This window comes from Ptychodera flava, chromosome 9 (assembly GCF_041260155.1).
Source record: "Ptychodera flava strain L36383 chromosome 9, AS_Pfla_20210202, whole genome shotgun sequence".
In the NCBI taxonomy this organism is placed as follows: domain Eukaryota; kingdom Metazoa; phylum Hemichordata; class Enteropneusta; family Ptychoderidae; genus Ptychodera; species Ptychodera flava.
The window spans coordinates 16,221,822-16,249,553 of record NC_091936.1 but is presented as its reverse complement, the minus strand read 5'-3'; the positions used below and the strand labels follow the sequence as shown (position 1 = coordinate 16,249,553).

Below are 27,732 nucleotides of genomic sequence, written 5' to 3'. Positions count from 1 at the left end.
GAAGGGACTGTGGTGCAAGCTACATGGCTAACTTTATAGTAAAATATACTTCTACATTGGTCATGGTATAGGATTTTTATCAAGTTTCTGATGAACGATTTTGTCAGCGATGGACTAGAAAGTAAGCTTCAGACTGATTGGACAATGGCTTTAAATTTGTTGTCTTTTTGATTTAGCTGACCAATCACAAATCCTCTTCTTAATTTCACGATTTAACCAGACTCTTTCTATTGCTTTTTTTTATCAGGTATCATTACTATGGCATTGCAGTCAAAGAATCATCTGCCTACTTTGATGTTATGTATTCCAAACAGGGAGTTCAAGGGTAAGTCCACAACCACAACCACGTTCACAGCTACTGATTTCCCTAGTACAACCATCTGTGACCTCTAACCTAAAAACCTATCAACAAGTCTGAGATTTCAGGTAGGCTCAAAAGAGACAACGACCTAATTATTCTAACATAGCCCGTAATGTATATTCACCACTGCACATACAGACCGGCAGTGTGTAGAAAATTGCATAGGATGATAAGTTAACAGTTACAATGCAGTGGTGTCATTTGGCTAAAATATTTTTAAAAAAATTGAAAGGTAATAAATTCCTCAAAACAGAAAATTTTAAATTTTTTCTGAGACTTTCATTAAGGAAACTCTTCCATGATCAGGAATAACAAAATAATGAGTCGATCTACAAATCATGGATTAGAGAAATACATTTACCTAAAATTTGCCAATATTTGAAATTCAAAATAGCTACGTAACTATACCCGCTGTTAACTGTAGTTGGAAAAGAGTCAGTTTTCAACTTTCACAAAGTAGGGCTTTCCAAACTTCATTTAGTTTGCAGACTCCAAAATCAGGAGATCAGAAAAGTATTATAAAAATTTGAGTGTTTGGAAAAACTGTTACTGAGGTGCATCCTACGTTACAGGAAATAAAAGCCAACATGTCATTGATGCATTACAGACAAGTAGAATACGGGGAAGAGCTGTAGAATACGGGGAAGAGCTGTTTCCTAGATCCTACAATCGGTTGGAACATGCAAATCCCATAGTCAAAGCAGCGTATTTTAGACAATCTTGGCACATGGACTTGAACACTAGATTATTGTAAAGTCATGGCTGCATACAAAATCACAATTTATCAGATTTATAGGCAGCAAAGTGCCTACATTTTATGGACTTATCCAATGTTGTTTAGTATGGAACATATTAAAAGTAAACAAATAGGCCCCTAGTTTCGATTCCATAACATTAAACTATGTAATGTTTCAGAGCAGAGTTAGGTAAAATTATTGATCATTGAAAAAGTATCAAGTGAGTGGCAATTTTTTTCATCCTGCTCATTGTCATTCTAGGTACTGGCTGCCTGTGGGCTGTTTCAGCAGTGGGCCGCAGATTGCAAATTGAATTCAAAGATTTGCCCACGAGCTTGACAACCTGATCTTCATTTCAGATGAAATAAATATCCAACCATTCAACTAAGAAAATGAGGACTGAAAAATTACCAATATCTTTGCACCTTTCCGAAACCAATCTTTGATACAAATCTGCTGTTTTGAACAAGGCAGGCTTGATCTGTGCTCTGGGAATTGGGGGCGAAGGGTTTAATATGAGAGTTGTAACTTTATAAATGACTGTGTTATCAGATAGGATTAATCCCTCATAGCGACGGCAGTCCCGATGGTTACCCTGGCAACATAACGTTCAGATACCGTGAGCGTTAGAATGTCGTATGAGAAAAAAACAACAAAACCTACTGTAGTAATAAGTGTCAGTCGTAAATTTGTAATTGTTCCATCTTCTGTGAATATGATGTTAATTTGTTTTGTACATGTGGATGTTTGGTGAAAAGGAAGATATTTTCACTTTGTTTAACTCAAGATTTGTGAAGCTGTGAAGGCTCAGTGTGACAACGGAAAGAAGAAACATTGTAAATAATCATTTCAATGAGACAAAATAATAGAGGGAGAGAGGTCAGAGCTGTCGCAAGCGGAAAAGAAAGATTATTGTGGCCGTAGGAGTTTGCAAGTCTTGACTTGATTTACTTGACATGGTTTGATGATCTTCAAGAATACTGTGTACTGTCAAAGTACCCAGCAGAGGAAAGATTTGTACGAATACAGAAAAAAAAAATTGTGAACTATCACTTTGGCATTCATAGTGCAGTATTAACACCTCCACTCTAAAATAAGCAATGACGAAAGCTGCATTGCAGGCCAGCGTAGGGGATAGGTAACAATGACTGGCGCAAGATGTACAAGGAGGTCTTTAAAGCCAAGCTTTTTTTAAGGGGTGTGTAAATTGCTTTATACCCCTCTGTGTCAACTTGATCTTTTGTTTGGGAACAGTACTTGAATCGGTAGGTCTTGGCCATAAACAGAGTACGGAATAAATCCGAGCGGAGTCTTGTTCTGTTCCCTGCCCTAGTGTTGTTGTTGTGTGTGTGAGTGTGTGTGGTTCCTGTATGGCCATGAAAGTCACTATTCTCCTCATCAAGTCAAGTATAACTAGATTTCTTTGTGCAGGCAGCTGTGTCATAAACAGCTTATACGGATAATGCAATTCGCCGACTTAGTCCCCCGGCTTATAGGTTGTTTGTCTGTTTTACCATCGGACCACACGTCGCATGGTTGAGCAGTTTGATTATAATTTTACGGAGTCTCCTTTTCAAAGATTTTCTGTACTTTCAACACAGTAGCTCTTTCCAGTGATAACTGCGTAGCTGTAATCTCTGTCGATGTCACAAACTTAGAATTAAACTGTTTTTGTCAAAGTACATCAGCAAAATTTTCCATTCTTTCATTCCCTTTTTAATCATGCATACATTTTCGCACCATAATTATGCCTATTTCTATGGATTTTATCTAGCATCTGTTTAAAATATTACACTTAATTGTCCAAAAAAACTCATTATCTCAAATCTGCAATGTGCAACCTGAATGGCTTTCCCAAAATATTCGATTTATACCAATCTGTCTGAACTGAGAGTATCTCCTTCACTCATCAAAGCGCATTTGTTATTCTGGAAAAATAGGAGACACTTATTGTTTTCACGATTTCATTTTGAAAGATTTGACGTGTTCAAGCCACTCTAATAGCTCACCTTGACACAATCTGCGTCATTAGTTGGTGTGAATCTTTGGAAACAGCCACACAAAATACATTCAATAATCCTGTTGTGCACGCCTCCCATCGCCACCTGAGACAGCCGTGATTGTGTGTGTGTTAGAACACCGTATCACTGACCCTACTGCAGGGATGTAGTGTCTCTTAAATCTTCAAGAAAAATTCATCTCTTTTTTTTAAAGTGACCCCAGTTTGAACCACTTAGTCAGGAAAATAGGGCAATATTGACAAAGATGTGCATGTCTTTTTTGTTATTTTTGTTGCATTTTGCTGAATATTTGAGCATGAACTTGATCAATTCGTGTGTAAATTATATCCACATACTGTATTTATAATACTTTTTTCAATACATCACATTTTCATTACCATACCACTGCATAAACTGTTCTACTGCAAAACAACACAGCCAGCAGATCAACAGAATATTCAGTCGAGTTGTGGGCTGAATCAATATAGTCAGTGTTTGGATCGATTGTAAGGTTCTTGAAGACATGAAAGGGATAGCAGCAGATCTCGAGCCACGATGCGCTTAGTCTCTGTCAGATTGTATCAGACTGACAGTGTCAAGTCTGTATACACTCAACTACATCAGATATACACAGTCTAAATGTATTCAGTTTACTTTCAGTTGACTTATCAGGCCCACATGAAAGTTGATAGATTGATTAGTCTATCCATTCCATGGATGAATACCGGTATATGCAGTTAGGCAAACTATCCCAGATAATTGTACCATAGATACATGTATAACCGTAGTAGTCACGTAGACCAAATTTAGAAGTCTACATGCATACAAGTTTTGAGATAGTATCACTTCTGTACCAGTATACAGTCAATTTGAATGAATCATGTCTATGTATCTATCCGTCTATACACACAGACATACAAGACATATTGTTGGATGTGTGAAAATGTGTGTTAATCTACGTAGACTACTTGTTTGAAAATGTGTTTTTATTATATGTATTACAGGTGTATGTTTCTCTCTCCCTCTGTCTCTATGTCTCTCTCTCTGTCTCTCTCTCTGTCTCGCTCTCTTTATATATATATATATATATATATATATATATATATATATATATATATATATATATATATATATATATATATATATATATATATATATATGACCTAATGAGAAAGACACCCTATCTTTCATAGATATTCTATGAATATGATCTCCTATCCGATTCTTTTATGACAGTATTCTTTCATGTCTACTTCAGTCAGTTGTTTTTCTAGTTGCTTGTGTTTGTGCACACGCATCCCGCAGCTCTCACGCAGCAGACAATGACCTCCTTTTAATAGAATTACTCCTTCGACATTTTACACCTGAAAAGAACCACAAATTACAGGATATGAAAGTTGTGATATTAAGCTTAAGATTCCTTCATCAACAGAACACCTGGTGATCCGGCGAAGAAAGACCCAGCCAGACAGACTGTTGCTTACTCACCCCGTTCCAAGCTGGGAACGCTGCTCCCAGAATTCCCCTGTGTCAAAGATCTCAAGTTACCAGCAAGTGTGCCGGAGGAAAAGGTAAGTTCAGCGTACCAAAAACACAGGAAATAAACTCGCATTTTGACATTATTCAATATCATCAAATTCTATGGCCTCCAGATTTTTTAATCTAGCTGCATGATTCTGATTGTGTTGTTTACTGAAAGATTTTAAGTGAATGTGTATAACCTAACTCAGTACAGGTTATGCCAGAAAACAAGATCTAGAATCAGATTATAAAATTATAAAATTAAACGTAATTTTTTTTTGTCCAGCCTCATTAATTACTCAGATTAGCTCTTTGATAAAGACTTTGAGAAAGAAGGACTTGATACAGCTTTTGTTTCAGGGAGCTGACATATTGGAAGCCATAGTAAAGCTGAGCCTATTGGTGTTCATCATGGCTGCTCCATCTGTTTGATTATTGTCTTTTACTAATATCCAATGTGAAGCCCAAGCAATATTAATTCTGCTGTTGTGTTCATTTCACAAATGGAAAATATATTGTGGTAGAACCTTCGCTTGGATAAGCCGAGTAGAGGTAGCCATCTCGAACCAAATACTATCAAATTATCTACATCAATATGGTATTATCAGAGTTACAGCTGATGTCCTGTTAAGAAATAATGTTCATGTTTTGACATTTCAGGTGTCAACGTTTATCATGATGTATCGTACCCACTGCCAAAGAATTTTGGACACAGTAATACGAGCAAACTTTGATGAGGTGACTACTCGTATTCTTCATTGAACAATATTTTTTGAAAGCACCTTGAAATTTCGGTTGGATGTACAGATGGTCCTCGTGCCTTCTGACACCAACCGCCAATGAAAAATCCCTAATCCTGTGAACTGTAGCATTTTTTTCCCGGTTTATGTCAAGATTCATCTGTGACTTTAATGCTATTGTTACCAGGGATTAGGATGTGCTGTTATTAAGTACTTTAGGATGCAGTAATGAGACAGTCAACCAGATACTGGTCACACTTTAAAAAAGTTCAAAATTTACAGTATATGAGAATACCATGTGTATATTTTGTATCTCAGCCAGTCACAGTCTACTGGCATTTGCTGGCAGAAAATTTTTACTACCCATAATAGGATTGAATCTGACAGTGTAAATTGTTAAAGTGTGATTCATATATATATCTAAAAATCATTTTGAAACAGCTCAAATTCATATCAGTATCACATAAATCGAAACTATCATCACAGATCTTTGCTATCTGTATCAATATTGTCGTACACCACCAAGTGGATGATTTTTTCCTGGAAAACATGTCAGCCCAAACCAGAACAATAGCAAGGAAGGGGGCCATAGGCAAAATTTGTAATTAGTGACGAGAAACCAGACCCTTATAGATGTAGGACCTCAAGTGAATTTCTGTGGTTTCATGAAATTAATAATTTATGGTCCTCGCTATTAAAAATCTGAACAGCCCATTACAGGGAATTTGTCATTCAATTTAATCTTCATAAAATTGCTGGCCTGCTATTAAATCCCTGAATCATAATTCACTTAGTCGGCCTGCTTCATGTCAGAGAATTTTACGTTATGAGAAAACAGACCATATCCATATTGACTTTTTTCATTTTTGTTTTTCTCCCATTTTCTTTCCACACCATGTCAGGTCCAAAGCTATTTGCTGCATTTCTGGCAGGGAATGCCGCCACACATGCTACCTATATTGGGATCGACTCCAGTTGTAAATATTGTGGGAGTGTGTGATTCCATATTGTACAAGGTCAGTGCACTACTTCTGGAAATTCAGAACATCACCCTCAGTCATTTAGATTACCTGCAGAGAGTGTCTTCACGCGCTAATGGAGCATGTGACGTGCTAAGATGAATTTGAAACCAGTTTTAGAATGCCAGTTCCGCATTGACTTAGTTCGTCACATTGTTTACATCCAAATGACTGGACTCTTTTACTGTAGAGCAAGGGCAATGGGGTGTAAAATTTAAACAGAATTTACCGATAAACCAAGCTTCAACCTCATGTTTTATAAAATGTGGTTCCCGTTTTCTGTTAATAGCCTAATCACTGGAGAACTAGTATACTTGAGACGCTGATGCTACCGTCAGTTCATATTAATCAGACCATTCTGGCAACTTTTGATAATTTATGTGATTGATAATGCGATATGTAGCATCATTATGATGCTGTTCTATTTTCATAGAGTTGGAATGATTTATGTAGAATCTGTTATCAGCGTGACATATTAAATTAGGTCATGATTGAAATCTGTCTCTCAGCTGTATCACATGCACATGCACAGATGCTATTGAAAAACTGATTATTTATAGGCGCTGTGATATTCTGTTGCGATGAGAACAATAATTATTTGACACAGACACATAAAAAAGACATGAAAATATTCTGAAAAGTTACAGCTATGTGTGCCTGCAAATAGTACTAGAAATGCGATGTTCAGAATTTCAAGGGCCCACTGACTATTTCTCTCAATGCAGCTGACAGCACTTTAAGTTCATGAATCAATGCTTCTTTGAAAAGTGTGTTTAACAAGATTGCTGTATACATGTGGCACATTTTCCAAAAGGGAAAGATTTTGGAAAAAGTATTGGTCTTTGTGGAACTCAATCTTTGCCACTTGAGTTCTGTATTGCAAGGAATGTTGAGTCATTTAAAGTGAGGTTTGAAAAGCTAACTTACCAGTTCTTTCAACATTATCATCCCTCATCCTATGATAGGATTATGTTTATTTAGAGTGGCAGTTTTCAGTACCCGGTTCTGGCATTTGGTACTTGTTGATGTTGACTATTCACATGCTGATACTATGTAGTCCTTTGTTGTCATTTGAAAGCTGTTTCCAGTTGATCAATTTGCCCAGAGATAAAGCTGATAACAATCTGCCCCTTTAACCCCATCTAAGCATTTATCCTCATTGGGTGACGAATGAAGAGTATTTACCTGAAAAAAGTGCTGTACACTGTCATGAGAAAGTGACACTTTTAAGCTGATTTGCAATGAGAAGGGAAAGTTTCACAAATATCAACTGTAGAGGGCGCTAGTACCTAAATGGTTTTCACTTCATATTGATCATTGGGAATGTCAATGTTTTACAGGCCATATCAGGTGTGTTGATGCCGAGTGTATTACAAGCTTTACCAGACAGTCTGACCCAGGTTATCAGGAAGTTTGCCAAACAGTTGGATGAATGGTTGCGGGTAGCATTGGATGATTTACCAGACCCATTGCAAAATATCAAATTTGATTGTAAGTAAAATCAGTTCTGCGAGTGAACATTGCTTGAAGCAATTGCTCTCTCGCATTTCATTAAAAGCTTTTTTACTCTTTTTCTTTCAAAATGTACAGCAGAGAAACTACATCCGACTCAACCTCGCAGTAACTTCAGTAAAAAGCTTACGGGCAGAGATTCTTTTTTATGTGCATCATGATGCCATCTTTGTGGAACTCCAATCTTTGCTACTTGAGTTCTGTATTGCAAGGAATGTTGAGTCATTTAAGTGAGGTTTGAAAAGCTAACTTTAACCACTACTGTTTTGATTTTGATTTTTGTGGATTAATTTTCCAAGGCTTCTTGTGCTTTACTTTCCTGGACTACGCTAGTAAATTTTTCTGCTGTTTCTTTTATGGGTCATGTACAGTGCACTGTGTCATTTGCGCAGTGTGGGTTTTCGGATTTTTTAATAAAATTGATAATAACCATATTGATAAAACATAACTTATTATTCAAATACAACCTTTTTGTATGTTTGAAAGGACATGAGTACATCATTGGCAGGAAACAAGTCTTTTTCACTACTGCATATCTGTGTTCGGTGTAATGTAAGGAGCATATAGTGTACAAAGATGTGTAGCAGAATTGTAGGGGGAGGTTTTGTTCTCTTCAGAATAAATGAGAGCTAAGGATGGCAAAATGTCATTTCTTTGAGTTTCATGCTATCCACCCTACCCGTACACCATTACTGTTGTGCAAGAATCTACAACAATAATATCACCGACTGGTTCACTCCCACTGTTCAGTAAACTTCAGTGGTCTACACGTGACCGTCATATTACACCACATGATCAGAAATTTTACTGTTAAGTTTTTGATTTTTCTTACAGTGGCAAGGAGGTTTTCTCAGATGCTGAAAAGACAGACGTCCCTCAACCATTTATGTCAGGTAAGTTTACTACCAGTCACTTGATGGAAAAAGATATCACTGAAACCGTATGAGTACTGAAATATGGTAGACCTGTATAATCCATATAACTTAAAGATTGGATTTGACAGACAGTGACACAAAATAGCACGAATTATGACTCTAGGTTCGTTACCAAATATAGCAATGTTTGGGCCATATTTTACTGCTCATGCCAACAGAAATTTGTATAAATTTTGTTTTATGCACCTGTCCTTATTATTTGATCTTGTGGTCAGATCCTCTGACATGAGTTTTACATTATCAGTCAGAACATCCGTTCACAAAGAACCAATTTCACAATTCCTGAGAAATAATTTCAAAAAGTCTCATCGCGATCTTTTTTAAATAAAATTTATTTGTTGGACATTACCAGTATTGGTGAAACTCTGGCATCATTTAGGAACGAGCTTTGTTGCTAAGGTGATAATTACCAAAGGAATCAAATTGCTGAAATATTGTTGCAGTTTGGAATAACAAATATCCTGAGAATCTTTGAATCCATATTGAAGTGGAAGTGAAATTAAGATAGCTTGTCTGATTAGAACTGTATTTTTCAATATTTTTTGTGTCACCAGGCTTCAAGGACCGTGATCCACAGTAACGACATTACGTCACAGATGCTTGAAGACTGGAAGACAATTGATCTGAGCAGTATCTCAAGACAAACGCTCTACACAGTTGACAATGTCAAAGAAGATGATCATCAAATGATTGTGAAATGTGAGTTACAATTCCAAAATAGAAATGATTTGTCAAGAAATATCTGAATACAATACACTGCATGCACATTATGTAAAGTAGTCGCGGATAACAATATGACAGTCATGGATGACTAAGCAAACCATGCTACTTTCCAACATTGAAATTTTATTCTGCCAACTTTACATGCATGTCACCGTCAGGTCAAGTTCGATAAAAGCCAATGAGGTATAAACAGGGGCCATATGTTGCATTTTAACAAAAAACCTGTTGAATATTTGAAGGCCCCTGAAAACATTATTTTTACTGGCCAAACCTGCTGTAATACATTTTGTATACTATGCCAAGTTGGTGAAAATATGTAAATATTTGGCTCAATATTGGTGTTTACTTTCCGGGCACATGGGGAAGTGATACTGTATGGCAGGATTAGGGATAAAGCTGGCAAAAATTCTTTTAATACTTCTTTGCCATTCCATGTATGCAGTGTTCACAGAGCCATTTCATTTCTAAAAGGACTACCAGGTAATTGAATTACCTGTGCCTATGCAGCCAGCATCTTCAAAAATGTTTAATTTAGTAACAGTTACTGTTGTTTCGTGACAAATACATTTTTTTTGGTGAAATTATCATACAAAAACCAGTTTGTTGATAAAGCTGCATGTATACAGGTCATCTTGTTATTGAAACTGTTTTGTGGCTATGTTGTTTCAGTGTATACAGAATTCAGTCACATTCTTGAAGATCAGTCTCCCATAGAAGCCTACACAGAGTGGTTAGATAGCATGGTTGATAGGTGTGTTGTCAAGGTAACTATAGTCACTTAATCTACTTTGACTTTACACATTGTGGATTACTTCTAGAATGAACTATTTATTTTAATCATCATCTTAATGCCAATGAAGTACAGGCTATTACTTCTGACATATCAAAGAACACAGGGAATTGACATTTCCAACCCTGTATTTTGATACATTCTTATAGAATGCAATAAGCAGGTTTTGTGAGTTTTTAGTTTAGTAGTAGCATAAGGTTGATAATTGGGTGAAAGGTTACATGTCTGTATACAATGTACGTGTATCTACCCAAGATGGAGGCTCTAGGAATCATCATACCAGTGACTTCTTGTGAGAGTTATGTTTAGACAATAGTCTCTCACACGGAATTTAAAATCAAAACGGCGCTCTCATCATCCAAATTTGATATGGCAGTTGCTTGAGAAAGTCACATTTATATTGAAATCTTCAGATCATGTCATTCTGACTATATTTTGTCTTGCCAGCCTGCGTCAAAGAAACCAGCCACGTTGAAGAGAGTTGCCCGCCAGTTTTTGCTGATGTGGTCTTGTTTTGGTACGAGGGTGATCCGAGACATGACTCTACACAGCTCTCCAAGCTTCGGTAAGTTAGAGATTGAATGTCTGCACAAAGCAGCAGTTCATTACAAGGGGATTTGTACTTTAGCCATGGCAACATGATAATTCAGCCTGATTTTATACAATTACAAGCCTTTTCATTCAAATGGCAAAATAAGGCTAGAATGAGAAAGCATTAGAATCAATGTTTTGTCTGCCGTTTGTTTAACGACACAGTTTTCAAAAAATCAGCATATGGTTGCCTTGTGATAAATCCATACTTGTAGGGCTCATGTAAGGTTACATTTTGTGAGTACAATGTGTAATTTTTTGTTTTGCTACAGTAAATGTATACTTTATGTATATCTTTTTTGTTGGCTCCAAAGATTCTTTACATTGTGTAATCATGGGCTGACTTTAATGTTGAGTCAAATTCACTGGTGTTTTTATGACCATCGTTATCTTTATCTTTGCTTGAATACCAGTTACTATAGGGCTGTATAAATCTTGCCTGTATTATGGTTTGATTTTGAAAAATTGTTTTAAAATTTTTATTCAGATTTTGTGCTGAAACAAAAAAGACAACATTTGGGCCTCATTACTAGTACTATTGAACCAACTTCCACATTCAAATGAGGTGACAATGCTGTTTGTATGTTTCAGGCTCGTTTCATCTGATGCACCTAATGTTTGATGAGTACGTCTTATATTTGGTTGAGTCCTTACACATGCAAGAGAGAACCAATGAACTCATGAGACAAATGAAAGGAGAACAATTGGCAGGTATGTTTTTTCCATGTTTTATAGCATACATCAATTTTTGAGTTATCATGTTCCATGTCTATAAACACTATGTGAAATGGTTTTAGATAAGGGGTTCCTGATAGTTCATTCACACACACAGCAAACAACTGAGAACACTCAGAGAAAGGGGTTTTGTATTAATTTTGTATTTCGATTCTGTGTGCAAATTTACACAAACTACTTGCCAATCTTATATCAGAAAACCTGTGTATATGAACTATAAAAACCTGTCAACAGTTAAAGGTTCTAGCAGCCCATTCCAGCAATTTATTGTGTCTGGAGAAAAATCAAATCAGAATTTTGCAGTCAGACTTTCATATTTCCAAACTCATTTTGGAAAGGGGTAGGGTTGTTCTGTCAAACACAATTAGGTTTGTTTACAATACATATTTTTCAATTACATACAGTCTCCATTAGGTTTAGGAGAAAAATATTACTGGTATTTGATTTTGTAAAGTATACTTGTTGCTGATGTAAACTGACAATAATTTTCAAATCAATGCAAAGCATTTGATAAGACTCAAGTATCCATCTAGATTTATTTCATCTTCATCATTATGCTCACATTTTCAATTTTGTTCACAAAATGTACACAATAAGTGGCAAATGAATATGCATAAATAAAAATGTCAAAAAAAGCTTTACTTTATCATGACATTCCAACCAAATGTGGCTTCAGCATCAAACTTGTTTTCTGTGGTGATGCACAGTGCATTCAAAGATATTGCGAGTGATTGAGTGATTATGGAAAGTTTTAGCCAGACACTGTTAAAATAATCTTGCAGCAAAAATATTTCATATATTTCACTTGAAGATTGGAAATTGCAAGAAAGATAATACAATTGCAATCCTTTTTAACAGGAACTAAAAGTACGAAGTTTTAAAAAAGCCCAAGACTTTCAGACCAAGACACACATTTAATACTTTTTTTAACTTCTATTTAGACTCAAGTGAAGAAATTATTTTACCAAATCCATCCTTCCCTCCAGTTCCTCTGACACTACCAACAGCTACTGGCGATAGTTCAGTGAGAAACACAAGTACCATACCCACCTCACCAACAGGTAAATATCAAATCTCACAGTAAGGTAGCATGTGCCTCGAATTTGAAAGACTTTAACTCCGACGTTTACTCAAACTTTCCCAAAGAAAACTTTAAGTTACCAAATCAAGAATAAAAATCAGGGGTCATTTAGCAAAATTTAGTGCAAGAGAAACAAGTTACCTAACATTCACCAATACTTCAAATTCAAAATGGCCGCCATCGTTGTGTCACCTCTATTTGGAAAAATTACATTTTGAATGTTCACAAAATTAATAAAGCTGGTGAAAACTTTACTTACCCCAAGAGCTTCGAAATGAGCCCCCACCCCTACCCCATGTGGTAGATCAGAAAAGATTTGTAAAAAATTAAGCAGTCTGAATATTTCTCCCCGAGGCGCATTCTACCTTAATTATGGTTTCTGATTTCTAAATATATACCAGCCCAATATTTCTGGTGAAATATAGGAACTAAGTGGTATTGCTGAACTGATTTGGATAACTTTACAATTATGCACGAAAAGAATTAATTCAACCTCTCTCAATTCCATGAAGATCATCTACAGTTTACTCCCAACATATGAGTATCGTCCTTTGAATCAGATACATATAGCTGATAGCCTTTATTGCTTTCAATCATAATATAATGAGTAGATTTTATAATATGATTGTTCAGGTAATGCATCTTTGCTGTAAATGCATGACCCCATATCCAACTGAATACCAGCTGAAAAGGACTGGTTTAAGAGTAGAATCAACCATCAATTGTACAGCAATATGCCACTTGTAATGACTTAAGCTGATTTGATATGGATGTCAGACTACAGACTTTGAATCCCAAATCACATCTCTTTGTAAGGCTTTTTATACTTCATCACCCATTAATTTGTCATTGTCCATTCTTGCCACCACCCTACATGCTGTGCCATCAACTATTGTAATTATATGTAAGCATTATATGAATCATATGCTGTTGTAGCGATGTTAATCTACAACTTCTTCTTGAACTACATATATTGCTATTTTTACAGTGACCATTACTTACTGCGTACTGGTAAAGTTACATTGACATTTCTTTGAAAATAATTTACTAATTCAGTTAAAGTTGCTATTTAAGGAAAGGTGCTCTCGAAACTTTTGTAGTATACATGTACATACCATTACGTAAGATCTCAACAAAGAAAGCTTGTCATTCTGTTTTATTTGTAGTGAATTTTGAAAATGCACAAACGTAACTTCACCAGCCAGTAAGTCCATATGCTATTTAAGTTACGTTTACATTTTAGAGCAACATCCCTCACCGTAATCAAGCTTTTTATTTACGTGACGTATCATTCACTCATCACTTCATCCATTACAGATTCAAACGCCTCGTATCAGAGCCCACATTCCTACAATCCCATGGCCACCTCATCATCAAGCTCCATGGCAACACACAGTCCCCATGACAACATGAGTCATTCCCGTTCAGCCTCATCATCTCACATGGCAATGAACAATTCGCACATGGTTTCACTCTATACTCCATCTGAAGACCACAATACTGGGTAAGTAATTCCGTTCAACAGAAATAAAAAAATAATTGGTGTTCTATAATTAGCTTCGTACAAGGCTTGCGATAGCTGCATATTTTATGTCCCATACACCAAAGTTTTGAGAGGAACTCCATATTTTGTTAGAGAGACCCTACATTTATTGCATAGAGGAGTCCATTTCCCAAATAAATACAGTTTTGAATTGCTTATATGTACATTTCTAGCCACAGGGACTTGCCTGTAGTGGAGCTAAATGCTCGTTCAAAAACTTTCCATTTTGACATATTGGGAGAAAGTTTTAAAATTTACTCTTTGGTTTATATCTCGATATCAAAAGATGCATGCTATAGTTGAGTTTTTGAGAATTTGTTAGGATAGGAATGAGATTTCACCAAACACATTGTCACCGTATCACCCTCAGCCCTTTGCTAATCATTGTTTCATTGTCACTATTTCTTCATTGTGTCACGTTTTTCTTTCATTTCTTTCCGTGTCAGTGCATTGCCATCTTATGATAGATGTTATTCAGAGTCTGATGAAGATTGTCTATTTCATATTTAGTGTGCCACTTTTTACACTGACATCAAACATTACAAGCCCACCGCCCATCTTGTGAATCTCACTACATGAAACATCTTGTTTAACAATTAACAAATCTTTGTGTTTGATATATATTCTACACAGAGAATCTTCAAAGGTCTGCAGAACATATGAGTTTCTCTGAAATGAATACTTGAATGGTTTGTCAAGCTCCCATTAAAACCAAATTTTGACCTTGTAAAACTTACAAATTATCACTCTCATGCCGTTTCTCCCCCAGATCTGGAATGTTCCACTATCCCAGTGGTTATAACCATGGAGTGAGTGGCCAATACCCACCGACAGCACATGACGGAAGTTCGTTCAGATTTGGACATTACCCACCGTCCATGTCACAGGTAGGAAATGTCATTTTGGAAATAAAAAGCAATCTCCTTTAATAGAAAATGCCAAAGATTTCACGTCACAATTGTCTTAACAAAAATATGTTTCTTTTCTTTGAGTAGTTAAACGTGAATATTAATCTATATACTCAATATGAATAAAAAAGTTCTTGAGGGACACTCTCTGATATTTTATACCACTTGTGAGTAAATTCTCGCTTCACAAGCCTTTGTTCTTCTTTTGAATAATAAGTCATGTTTTCTTGAATGTTGCCAGGAATAATCTTCATGTGTACATACTAAATATTGATTGGCTGTTGCAATAAATAGACAATATTATAATCAAAATTGCGTAAGCTCCGTAAAGAAACCTCATGCAGGCATATTTCCATTATGTTTGATGATGATTATTATTGCAGTAACAACAGTACACCTGTGACAAATGCAAACTGGTTTTTTTTGTTGTAGTATTCTTTCAACGGAAGAGTGAATGGAGTGGACCAGGGTATGGTTGGAAACGGTAACCTCCACAACTCCATGAATCATAACACCATGAATGGGTGGTCAGACAGTACTAGCCGCTACCCGACGTCCAACACCGCGGCCAATCCCTCGTTGCACTACGGCGACAACACCGCCAACCCGTACTCGGGAAGCTTTATGAATTTCTCTCACCGCAACATGGACTATGAAAACCAGCACTACAACAGATATGCAAGCAGCGGTTGTGACGGCATGCAGGCCGGCTCCACGATGAACACCTACCCCAGCGGGTACGATGCGTACTCTGCCGGGGGGAACGGTTACTATAGCAACAAGGGCAAGGAAACTGGAAACTCAGGAAAGCGGAAGAGCACAATGGGAGAGATGCTGGCAGACACGGATGTGAGCAATCTTCACAAGAGAAGCAAAGGACCTAATGAAGTCTCAGCGTACAGTCAACACTATCAGCGCATGCAGACTGCTAGTTAGGCCTGAATTAATATCCCTCATCCATTCCAAACACTGGACTTATTATGAACACCCTTCTTTTATTTTCCAGGAAATGCTGACCAAAAGAAGACAAAGTTGCACTCTGATCAGCTTAAGATACCTGGAAAGACGGCTCCTTATGTTCAGAAACTATTTGTACTATAATTATGGTCCATATTCCTTGATTTTCCCTCATTTTTTGATATCCGTAAGCAGAAGTAGAATAATTTTCTTTTCAATCAGGGGTGTTACAAAAACAACAATTTGCTTTAAAACTTATTGTACCATTTGATTCCATCCCACCAATATTTTTTCATTTCTTCTTGTGAGAAACACATTATTTTGGTATTAAAGTCTGCAGTCTTGGATAACCATCATGAAGATTTTGCACTTGATTTTCAAAAGAAGTTTAGATTGTTTCCCAATGCAGATGTGTACTCGTAATATACGGAGGGAGAAATAGGTAAAGCTTTTATCATGTGACAATATATTACATTTTCAAATTTGTTATGTCCAATTTCTCAGCCAGCAGCATCTTTTCTCATTCCATATCTCAAATTTCATTGCTTCGGCAGATTTCTGCGTGTGATGTCCCGTCCCGTTCCTTATCAAGTGTGATTTTTATAGTGACACAGTTATAGGCACAAAATATCCCACCTGATATCATGGACGTCTATCTACCTGCCACAAGCTGGGAAATGTTTTCTCTGTACAGTTACCAGAGCATTCCACCGTCCCTACTACACATAGCAAAGTTTGATTATATTAAGATTATGTAAACAGGGAGACTCTGTATCATTCTTGATACAAAGAACCCTCCCTGACTTGAAGGTTAAATGTTTCATTATAATAGAGTAATTATGGTTTGGTAAATCTCCGACTAGCTGATTACATGTTCATTCCTAAGAAATTGCAGAAAGACCTTGTTAGAGGTGTACTTAATTTTCTAAACCAGACAACAATTTGAAAATCTGCCTGTATGATGAGGCAAAAACAGTCGTATTCTTGTAAATACCAGCTCAAATTTTTTTTGTCCTTTTTTATATAATAGATTGTAAAGTATTTTGAACTCCAAAATTTTTATTTGTGATCAGTACTGATCGCACTAGGTAAGTCTTGACAATGAACCCTCAGTTAGCTCATCCCTGGTCAGTGTTGGTTTTCTTGCTTTTTACTATATTGTATACGTAGTAGTGATTGAATACTTTAGGAGGAATTTCAACCTGGTCATCCCAAGTTCCCTTTAAGCAGGTCCTTACTCACCATTGATAACAGTGGGTTTAGGCCACACCATGGTGAATAAAGGGTTGACAGCGGCAGAATTGTAGGCACGTTGTGAGGTGCCATTTATGATGAAAAGTAGCGGCCTCTCATCAATCCCAATGTCTTTTAAGAGATTTGTGTGTTAATGATACAACCATTGGTGTCGACAAGGCCTTTGACTCACCTGTCAGATTTGAGTACAGATTCAGGGATGAGTACATTGGGCCCAGCAACACAATTAAAACAAAGTTACCTGTGCAACAGTGTTGTAGACCAAAGATAGACAGCTAAAATTGTCCGGACAGCTGTAGACCAAAGATACAGTACATACGTAATTGTAATTTCTCTAAAGAGATTCTGTTTCCAAAAGTTATGCAAACAGGGTCAGCTTACCTTGATATGGTAGTCTCTCCAATCATCAAATATCTTATATTTTGCAAGCTTTGTTTTGTAGCGAGTCAGATTTTTGTTTTGAGACGGAGCAAAATGAGCCTGTAAGACTAACGACTTTAGACGCTGCTGATAAAAAATGTTCAAAGTGCTAGTCTCTTTTATAAGTTCTTAAGATTGATGGATTAAATGGATATATTTGAATATTGTGTGAGTTCATAGCATGTACATGCTATACCAAAGTTGTGCTGTTTATTGACATCGAGACGTTTTGTTTTGCTTTTTTCTTTTCATCTTATTTCCAATGTAGTGATTGATTAGTGTGATCACCTTCCGCGCATTGTCTTGCCATGAATCTGTGTACTATGTCGAACAAAAACAAAGTCAGCCTTGTTTTATTAAAAAAGGGAAAAAACGGCATTTGTATGGGAAAATCCTTCCACTTTGACGGTTACCCCTTTTTTGAGGTAATGAGTAAAAATCAATATGCCTTGAAGGACGTCTAGATTTGCTTCAATGTAAATTTTTTGTGTGTAATCAGTGATGATAGTAAATTGTATTTTTAATGAAGTCTATATGTCAAACTGTCGAGACTAGATGCTTTATATTTTTCCCTGTGTTTGTACATTAAGTTATATTTGACTGTAGAGGATGTGAATATTTTATGAAATGTTTTGATCATTTCCATGCGCCAATGTGATTTGAATAAACCCAAAAGCATCCCAAGATATTTCTAGGTGTTTGAAAATGAGGCGTGCGACTTTCAAGGACTTATGTTCGTTTAATCATGGATTGCCAACTGGGCCGTACATCTTGTTTATAGAAACGTTTGCAAAGGTAACTGGTTGTATGAGTGGGATGTTGACCTCAGCTGAGTATTATTGACCTGAGCATGAATGACTCAAGTTGTGCTGATTGAAAATCAGACAGCTGCCAGAATTCAAAGGGACGGCATTGTTAGAAATGTATAAAATGTAAAAAAGTCATGGTAGTGCAGCAATGATACTTAGTTTTGACCGTTTCAATCGTGACTTCGTAAAAACAGCTGATGCTGAGCAATCAGGATGAAGTACAGAGTAATATCGCCCTTGTATTGATGTTATTGACCTTATATGCAAATCGCCGCTGGTTGCACGGTATCACTAAATAATTTAGGTATGTGGTCTCTCATCTGACCATAGCCTCTGGAGACGCCCTCCAGGGTCCACAACTCAACCAGTCTTTGAATTTAGGTTTATGTGAATGATATGTACGGAAAAAAATATCTTACAACAGGAGAAGTTTTTTGTATAAAATTGTAAAAGGTGTAGGAAGAGAATAGTTTTATAAGAGTTGCCATGGCGGTTATTTCACCATAGTAACTGGTTGAAAGCAGAGTGACAGTAAAGTACTGTTGTTAGTATGGTAGAATAGAGACATATAAGTGCACTTAATAAAAAAAATGGAAATGTACTGTCAATGATGTGGTCTTAAATGACAATTCTCTTAAAGCCTATGAAAGATGTTTCTTTTACATTTTATTAGTTTTAATTTAATTATTTATTAAACAGCTTCCTTCTGATTTAATTTCTTAAAAAAAGCATTAACCTAGATTGTTATATATTGGATGTTTTAATCTGTTTTAATCTCTCAATGATGAATAAATAAAGAACAGGTTCCTGAGGATTGCCAATAATGAACATGTCTGTCTGGGGTGTATTGATTGACCTGTGTTTCAGCACAGCTTAAGGTAGAATGCGCCTTGGGAACAGATATTCAGACTCTCAAACTTTTACAATTCTTTTCTGATATACCACTTGTGGGGGCTCATTTTAAAGCTCTTGGAGTAAAAAACCTTTCACCATCTTCGTTTTTCGAAAATCATAATCGTATTTTTCCCCATAGAGTTAGCACAGGGATGGTGGCCATTTTGAATTTCAAATATTGGTAAATCTTGGGTAATTTGTTTCTCTAGTGCCAAAATTTGCATGGTGATCCCCAATTTTTATTCTTGATTTAGAAAAAGAATGGTTGAAATATTCATTAAGGAAAGTTTGAGCAAAAGTTTGTCTTTCACTTTCAAGGCGCATACTACCTTAGGTTTCTGTGGGTTAACTTTTCCAGAAACAAAGATCAAGATTATTATTATCACATAAAGTTGATAGTATGATGATGTTGATAATGATGAGGATAGAAACAATGAGCATAAGAGTGATGATGATTATTATCATCATTATGACAACAGTGATGATAACGATGATGATAGTGATGTGTTAGTGAGGATGACAGTGGTTGTGATGGTTTAATTATAATTATATCATGGTGTAATAATGTAATGATAATGGTGACGATGATGACATTGTGATGATGATGATGATGATGATGATGATTGTGATAATGGTGTAATGATAATGACATGAATGATGAGAATGACAATGGTGATGATTTGATGATCTTGATTGTAGTGGTGGAAGAGTGATAATAATTGTGATGATGAAGATGATGATGACGACAATGATGTTATTGTTGTTGCTCTTGATGATGATGATGACGACGACGGTGGCGAGACGATGATAATGATGACGACGACGACAACGATGATGATGATGATAATGATGATGATGATGATGATGATGACAGCGATATCATTATAACCCACTTGCTTACTGTAAAAGTTGGAGTATCTCCTGTTCGTATCTTCACGAGGCAAGAATAATTTGGTCCGCAGGACGAATTTTATCATTACAATGAGTTTTTATTATCGTCATTTTTGCGATTATATATCTCAAAAACGTCTTCTGAGACCGGGTTATAGACAGTATAGAATAATAATCGATTTCTCATGACCTCCTAACACAATTCCGGACACAGGAGAACGCCAAAGTCTAAGTGCGTGAGCGCGCGCGCGGCAGAGAGAGAGAGAGAGAGAGAGAGAGAGAGAGAGAGAGAGAGAGAGAGAGAGAGAGACTGCTCTGTTGATTGATGGCTCAGTTTGGTCACATGTTCACAAAACAAGTGCCACAAACCAAATCTTTCCGTGTGCGTTTATCTCTGAAGCATTATACGTTGTTTGAAAACATACTCATCACAAATATCTAATGTAGCACCCACAACCGGGGAAGTGCTCGTCAGAAATTAACGAATAATTAAACCGTAAAAATCGTCCCGAAATCATTTCCTGCTTGTATATTTTTACACCTATCATCTACGTACCACAGGTAAAGCTGGATAGCTAATGTACGAGGTGCAAAGATCTACCATATTTCTAAAATGTTGGTGTTTGTCGTCGTTTTTACTTTGCTTCTGTTTGAACAGTTTGGTGAGTACTGCATTATTTCGAATAACCTCATTTGGAAAGTCTGTTGCTAACTCACGCTTGTATTTAGCCAGTCAAATATCACAGGAAACAATGATGTCTATATGGTGTGCAGTCCACTGCGTTGCTAGAACCTTTCAAAAATTCAGACTTCAAATCATCACAAAACTCGTGGACGCAAGGAACCTACGACAGTAATCTTCTAATGCAAAAGTGACAGGCTGAGAAAGTACGACGGTCAAATATGAATGCTATTCTTTGCGGAAACTTTGTGTAACTTGTATCACAGTGGAGGGACTGTGCTTGTATAGTTCTGCTTTAGATCATAAGCGACCTTGACCGGTGTTGCCATTGCTAATTATTAATGGTCGGTTTCATATTATTCATGCACTTCAGTCTTATGGCATCATAAAAAGTAGAGGAGGGGAAAGAAGTCTTTCCTATCTATTACATACTGTTTGTGATGGCATATCAGATACAACAAGGGCCCATTACATTGTTTGGACTGATACGGTGAAAAACTTTCCTGTTTTTGACAATGGAAAAGGCAACTGCTAAAAAACAAAACACTATCTCAATATTTGCGCGTACCTTGCGCAGATAGTTTCATTTTTGAAATATACCGGGATGACCATTGCTGCTTTCTTTCTGTTACATTGTTTAAAATAAAAACCTTAAAGGAGCTGAAGGAGCAACTCTTTTTCCCAGGGATTGAACTTAGCAACACATTCGCCCTCACGTGCGCACATCCTTCATCCCAATCTTTGATGGCGATGTGACACTTAATTCCTGACACATCGCTAGGCTTTGCTACACTACAGGTGCAAAATGTAACTCTGTGCATTTATTGTGTATTAAAGTTGCCAATTTGGAAGGGCAGAATCATCGCGATTTTAGCATTGAGTTCAAGTTTGGTAATTTTGCTTCGTGTGGGATGTGAGTTATTTCTTCTGCTGTCTCAGTTTAAGCATTAAATTTTGTTTTTCCGATCTGATCTGTAGAGACGGATGTCTAGTTGCAAGCTTGTTCGAACGAATAATGCACAAAATCACCACGTCGATAAAAGACGCTCTGACATATTTCCTGAAATTTTGTCTTTGATAAGCACAGGGTAGCTCAAACTGAAACACGTGAAAAGACTGATAATTTACTCTACGTCCGAAGAAAAACGTACGTGTACCCGGTTATTCCAGTCCTACCAAGTTGAAAGCCAGTCCTTCCGTTGTCTCTCAACAAATCTCCCGAGATTACAGGAAGTCGATGTTCTGTATTTGTGGCCATTCATTGATTTGCATTAGGGTCTACGCAAATTAAACACTGCAGTGCAATATACGTTTTGCGAGTAAACACTCATATTTCTCGTAAAGTTGAGAATCATTCAAAAACTTAGTGACGTCATCCATCCAGAAGGTTATTTGCTTTGTGCATGGTAACGTAAGAAAAACACCTTCAAACACCGTGAGTTAGTAATAAAAGATGAAGCTTAGACATATTTTTGAAAATGACCGCCATTTTGTCACGATGTCGATATAGTATATTATACCACTCATGGTCATATGACACATTGTTCTCACCGTACGTTTATTATCGAAACACCAATTGTTCTTATGCAAATAAGTAAACCATTACGATTCATTGATATTTAAATTAGTAAACCTTACAGTTTAATGAATAGACTTCATTATCATATGAATACAGACGTAAGGTTTACTACTTTCCATATCAATGCACGCGTAAAGATCTACTTATCTACATACAAACGAAAATCAAACATCTGGCAGATTGTACACATGACAACTTTTAATGAACTAGCGAAATTATATTTCAATGACAACTTATCACCGTGTTGATTTTGAATGAAAATATGGCCTGATGAACTTGTGTACCAGGTATTTAACGTAGTGGTATCTGACGAGCAGCACTGAGAATGGTACTCTTCAACATTTACATCAATTTTTGTCACAGGTTGTGGGGATTGTAAAGCGTTAGGCACGGTTTCCTGCTGTAAACGGTTTCCTGTTGTAAACCGCACTCGGCCGCGATTTACAACATGCCAGCTAAAGCCCTGAGGTTTAGAATTGTAAACTTACTCGAACCCGTACAATTACCTATACTTAACAGTTGTTTGAAATTTGCGTTTATTGGACACAGAAAAAAGGCTCCTCACTTACCAACAAACGCTATTTCTGAAGGATATAACGTTGCTTTTTAAAAAGTTTATGTTATGTTAAAATAATGCTGTCTAACAAAGCTCCTTCGTGCTATAGATTTTCAATGTCTCTGTTCGCCCTGAAATTGTTATTTCAGATTGGATATCTTCCTTGGTCCTCAACTGTGTAGTCTTCAAGGATTTCAAAGACACTGAAGACAGCATTTTCCTTGTTTTCAACTCTCTTTAATTAAACAGTGGGCGTTGTTGGGATGACAGGTGATCTTGTTGATATTAAAACATGGAAAAATATGCCGTGGAAGATTTTAAATAATTTAAGGCATGATGCTTTTGAAAAAAATATTTACAAAATCAGAGAGTGAAGAGAAACAAGTCCGTAACAGAGACAAATAGAAAACATACCACCTGCTCCAGAAATATGTCAAATCCTTTTTAGGAGGAAATAACACTCTTTCACTTTGACAAACCCTCGCGGGAAGTAAATGGTGCGTAATTCACAATTCAGGAAATGCTACGCCAATAACTTAATACATGTAAATAAACGGATACTATGAGGTGACTTCAGTTCAAACATCCGTTTATAATTTGTAAGTTTCAGTTCCTTGTATCTGGTGGATCGTAACAGTGAATCGTCACCGAGCTGCCTGCACTGTAAAGTTAAGTGTTAAAGGATAGAACACCGATTAAACGCCTTTTTGTAACACTTTTTGAACGCGTCCAGACGTTCAGAAATTTAACACTACGTGTTCAACCAACGTTCAATTTTGAACACAAGTGTGCAGATTTTGAACGCTACGTGTTCATCAGATATTATATTGAACACCATGGTGTTCCATATCTTAACACACGTTGCACATGAAATGTGTTCAAAAAATTGAACGCATTTACGCGTTCAAAGGGCTGTAACACTTTTTGAACGCATGGACGCCGTTCAACGATAAGTGTGTTAAAGGCTAGAACACATGATGCGCGCTTGTTGAACACCTTTAATTTTGGGCGTTCAGGGGGTGTTCAAGCCTTGGAATAACATTACAGACCACTGATATTCAATAAAATTATTTTATTCTAAAAATACACAAAGCATTTCTAGAGTAAAATACAATTACTGTAAGGCAAATAAACATTTGCCAATTTGTATGTAAAGTTTGTCAGAGGAAAATACCAAAGGTGCTAACACCCTCCTATCAAAAACATGAGCATTAAAAATCACCATAAAAATGTAGATCGTTTTAAAAAATATGAACAAAGTAATGACATAACAGGTTTTTCTGAAATATTGGGGATTACGTTTTAAGGTTCATACTTGTTTAAAATGTACAAAAAATCAACTGAAAAAGCTCAAAATTTGGCTTACTTACTGTGTTGAAAACACGTGTATGTATGGAATGCACACTTCATTGTTGTAAGATGGTTTCTTAAAGACATTTCCTCTTGTATAGACAAGAATTGAATTGAAGAAAAAGAAAGTTAGTCAAGGCTTCTCTAGTGCCTATGATACATAGTTCTCCACATTAAAGTAAACACAACATGTAAAGTTGTCAAAGTGTCACAGTAAGGCACAACATGCAGAAAGTGGGGAAAGTTGGTCCTTGTTAGGGTAAAACCTATTTCCTTGTCCAACAAAGTCCTTCATGAACAAAAAGCTTTGTTTGTTTGTAATATCTTTAAATAAACAATGACATAAATCGGTGACATTTCAAAAATCTACTTCTCAGAAATTAAAAACATATTCGTTAAGACCTTTAAGATTCTGGTGTACCTTGCTATTAATTTTTTATACAAATGTTTTTACCTAAAGTGATAAAAATCACCCTTAAAATAAAAAATGTAGATTGCATCATAATGTGAATATCACCTTCTGGTAATCCCTCATATCTTAAAATGTCTGATATGTCTTTAATGTCTTAAAAATACAAAGTTTCAAATTTCTGCATAATTTGAACAATCTGAAAAAGGCTATCAGTAGAGATCTATGTCCTAAATATAAAGCTGTTCAATTAGCAGGTTTGAAAAAGATTTTTAAAGAACTTTTGACCAAAAATGACGAAAATTGCCATGAAATATAAAAAATTGAATATTTCATCACAACTAGCACAAATTTGACTAGGGTCATTCTTAGGGACATGTTTACCAAATATTGAAGACGTCAGTAAAAGAGAAGAAGATTTTCGCCAAAAATAGCAAAATTAGCCTCAAAAATATAAATTCGCATAGTTCATCATAATTTGAACATATGTGATTAGGGTAATCCCTGGGGACCTGTAATCCAAATATTCAAGGATTTGTACATGCTATTTTAAAGAAAAAACCTTGGGATGTACAAATTTGAGGACAATGCTACACATCCACCTATTTAGCTGACGGCAAAGCTAAAAACCAGTTGCTAAGAACAAGAGACGTGTTAAGGTACAATACAAAATTCTCTAAGGTTTGGTAGCATGCTATGATCAACTAAATTTTATAAGGGCATAAGCTTCCAAAGACGTGAAGTCTCCTTTATCAGATGCAAGGGGGAATGAAAAATTGAAGTAGAAAGTGACAGAAAATTCAGGGTGAAAATTTCAGAAAATTCAGTAATTAAGAGTGGACATTTTTACTCTGAATTTTCCGTCGCTTTCAGCTTTAATTTTTCATTCCACCCTTGCATCTGATAAAGGAGACTACACGTCTGTGAAAGCTTATTCTCCGGCAACATGTAGTTGATTATAGCATGCTACCAAAGCTTAGATTAATTCAGAAAAAAAATACAGAAACTTATCAAAATTCAGTTACTGACCCCTGGAAGTTTAAATCTACATTAGAGATGAACTGAGGTTCTCAAGCTTGTTTCCAGACAGCTACCTGTACACTCATCTTCTTCATTATCTGTACCATGTGCACCAGCTTCTGTAACAACTCTTCGATTTCCAGTTAAATCCAACTTTTTACATCCTGAAAATAATGCAACAATAGGTAATATGGCGAGATGAGACTTTAAATGAAAGACAAGAGACTGATTAGGTTAAGGAAAGGGGGAGACTTTCATATACAGTGCCTCTTTTCAATACTGTTACAAAACATTGGTTTCTTCTTGTCATCAATTGATTAAAATAAAAAAGCCAAACTCTCATATGCTGAAACAATACATTGTATACTCTACGATATTTCACTGATTTTTTACATGCGATTGTCTCTACTAAAAGACATCATCTGTGATTACGCTGCGGTACTATGCAAGGCGTATCGATCGCGCTCAGGTCAAGGGTTATGGCTTAAGTTGGTGTTACGATGACCCTTGACCCGAGTGAGATCGATCGATAGGCCATGGCCAAAAGTACCATCGCGTATCACAGCTTGTTGTTGGTATACCAGCCACTGAAAGAAAAAAGGTTTCTTCACGTAGTTAAGCTATTTCAAAGTACAATACGATTAATTTCGAAGGATATTAATACAGATGCTTCAAAATATAATACCTTTTACTATTTTGGAGAGCAAACTTACCCTTTCTGGTCATGTTTCCGCACGATCACGACTTCAGGGTGCGCTTACAAGAAAAATGTCGCAACTTCCGTTTTGATGCATCATGGGATAGGAAAAAGCACCAAACTTGAACACCAAGTGTTTAGAAATAGAACGCCTCTTGCACGCCGATGTTAAAATTAAAACGTTCATGGTGGTTTTCTGATTTTATTTTCAAATTTTCAAAATTTCAACAAGTAATAAACGTGTAAAATTATTTTGTATACTTTCTTTTTTAGAAAAAACATGCTTTCAGCAATTGTAGACCGGAAATATTTTTCACTTAGTGGGAAATTCGTCACACCAAAATCCGTGTACGTTTGCCGGACAGCGAGGCAGTAGTAAATTGAATATAGCCATTGTAAAGTAAAAAACACAAAAGACTGTTAATTGTTTCACAGTATTGTAACATTTCTGTGATACTGAGTTTTTGAACACTTGAAGGAGATGGTTGTTAACACATAGTGTTCAGGTTTAGAACATCATTGTTAATAATATGAACAGTAGTGCTAACAATATGAACACTAGCCGTTCAAATTTGAACACCGACACGTACATTTTGAACGCGTAAAGACGCGTCTAGCGTCCGCTATTTTTACAGTGTGGGTTGCAATTGGTAATAACGCGATGGACTCTACAATCGTTATTATTGGGGGCTAGCTGCTGAAGAGGCGGCCGATGCGTTCGGTTTGCAATTCACAGAAGAAGCAGATTTTCCTGTTTGAGTCGATATATTCGGTTTATTTTTATCGTAATTTCATGTTCCACGTTTTCGATTTTTCATTTATTTTAGTAAACGGCGCTGTAGTGAACAACACGAGTGAATTTGTATACAATATTACCATACCAGAGGTGAGTCATCAGACGCAGCTAAATTAAGTTTTATACAATTGAGCCATCGGCATGCACGGCCCGCTATACGATGCCAACTTCCTTCCTTTATGAGTGATGGACCATGAGATCTAGGGAAAGGTGACAAAAAAG

The 27,732-nt window shown here is 36.3% G+C and overlaps 2 protein-coding genes across 6 annotated transcripts in view; both read left to right on the top strand.

Moving 5' to 3' along the window:
- Nucleotides 1-19,464, top strand: part of LOC139140146 (regulatory factor X 4-like) — an 83,007-nt gene extending 63,543 nt beyond the window's left edge. For all 4 annotated transcript variants that reach the window (XM_070709201.1, XM_070709200.1, XM_070709203.1 and 1 more), the window contains 14 exons: nt 248-325; nt 4,531-4,669; nt 5,280-5,357; nt 6,262-6,375; nt 7,719-7,869; nt 8,725-8,783; nt 9,380-9,524; nt 10,218-10,312; nt 10,786-10,903; nt 11,521-11,640; nt 12,606-12,725; nt 14,063-14,249; nt 15,058-15,175; nt 15,629-19,464. In XM_070709201.1, coding sequence (XP_070565302.1) covers nt 248-325; nt 4,531-4,669; nt 5,280-5,357; nt 6,262-6,375; nt 7,719-7,869; nt 8,725-8,783; nt 9,380-9,524; nt 10,218-10,312; nt 10,786-10,903; nt 11,521-11,640; nt 12,606-12,725; nt 14,063-14,249; nt 15,058-15,175; nt 15,629-16,132 — 2,026 coding nt within the window. In that variant the 3' untranslated portion in view covers nt 16,133-19,464. The remainder of the gene's footprint in view (nt 1-247; nt 326-4,530; nt 4,670-5,279; nt 5,358-6,261; nt 6,376-7,718; nt 7,870-8,724; nt 8,784-9,379; nt 9,525-10,217; nt 10,313-10,785; nt 10,904-11,520; nt 11,641-12,605; nt 12,726-14,062; nt 14,250-15,057; nt 15,176-15,628) is intronic.
- A 1,372-nt stretch (nt 19,465-20,836) lies between these two features.
- Nucleotides 20,837-27,732, top strand: part of LOC139140154 (uncharacterized) — a 23,186-nt gene continuing 16,290 nt past the window's right edge. For both annotated transcript variants that reach the window (XR_011553954.1, XM_070709210.1), the window contains exons 1-2: nt 20,837-21,083; nt 27,542-27,600. Coding sequence is in view for 1 of the 2 variants with exons in the window: in XM_070709210.1 (XP_070565311.1) it covers nt 21,035-21,083; nt 27,542-27,600 (108 nt within the window). In the remaining variant the exon portion in view is untranslated. The remainder of the gene's footprint in view (nt 21,084-27,541; nt 27,601-27,732) is intronic.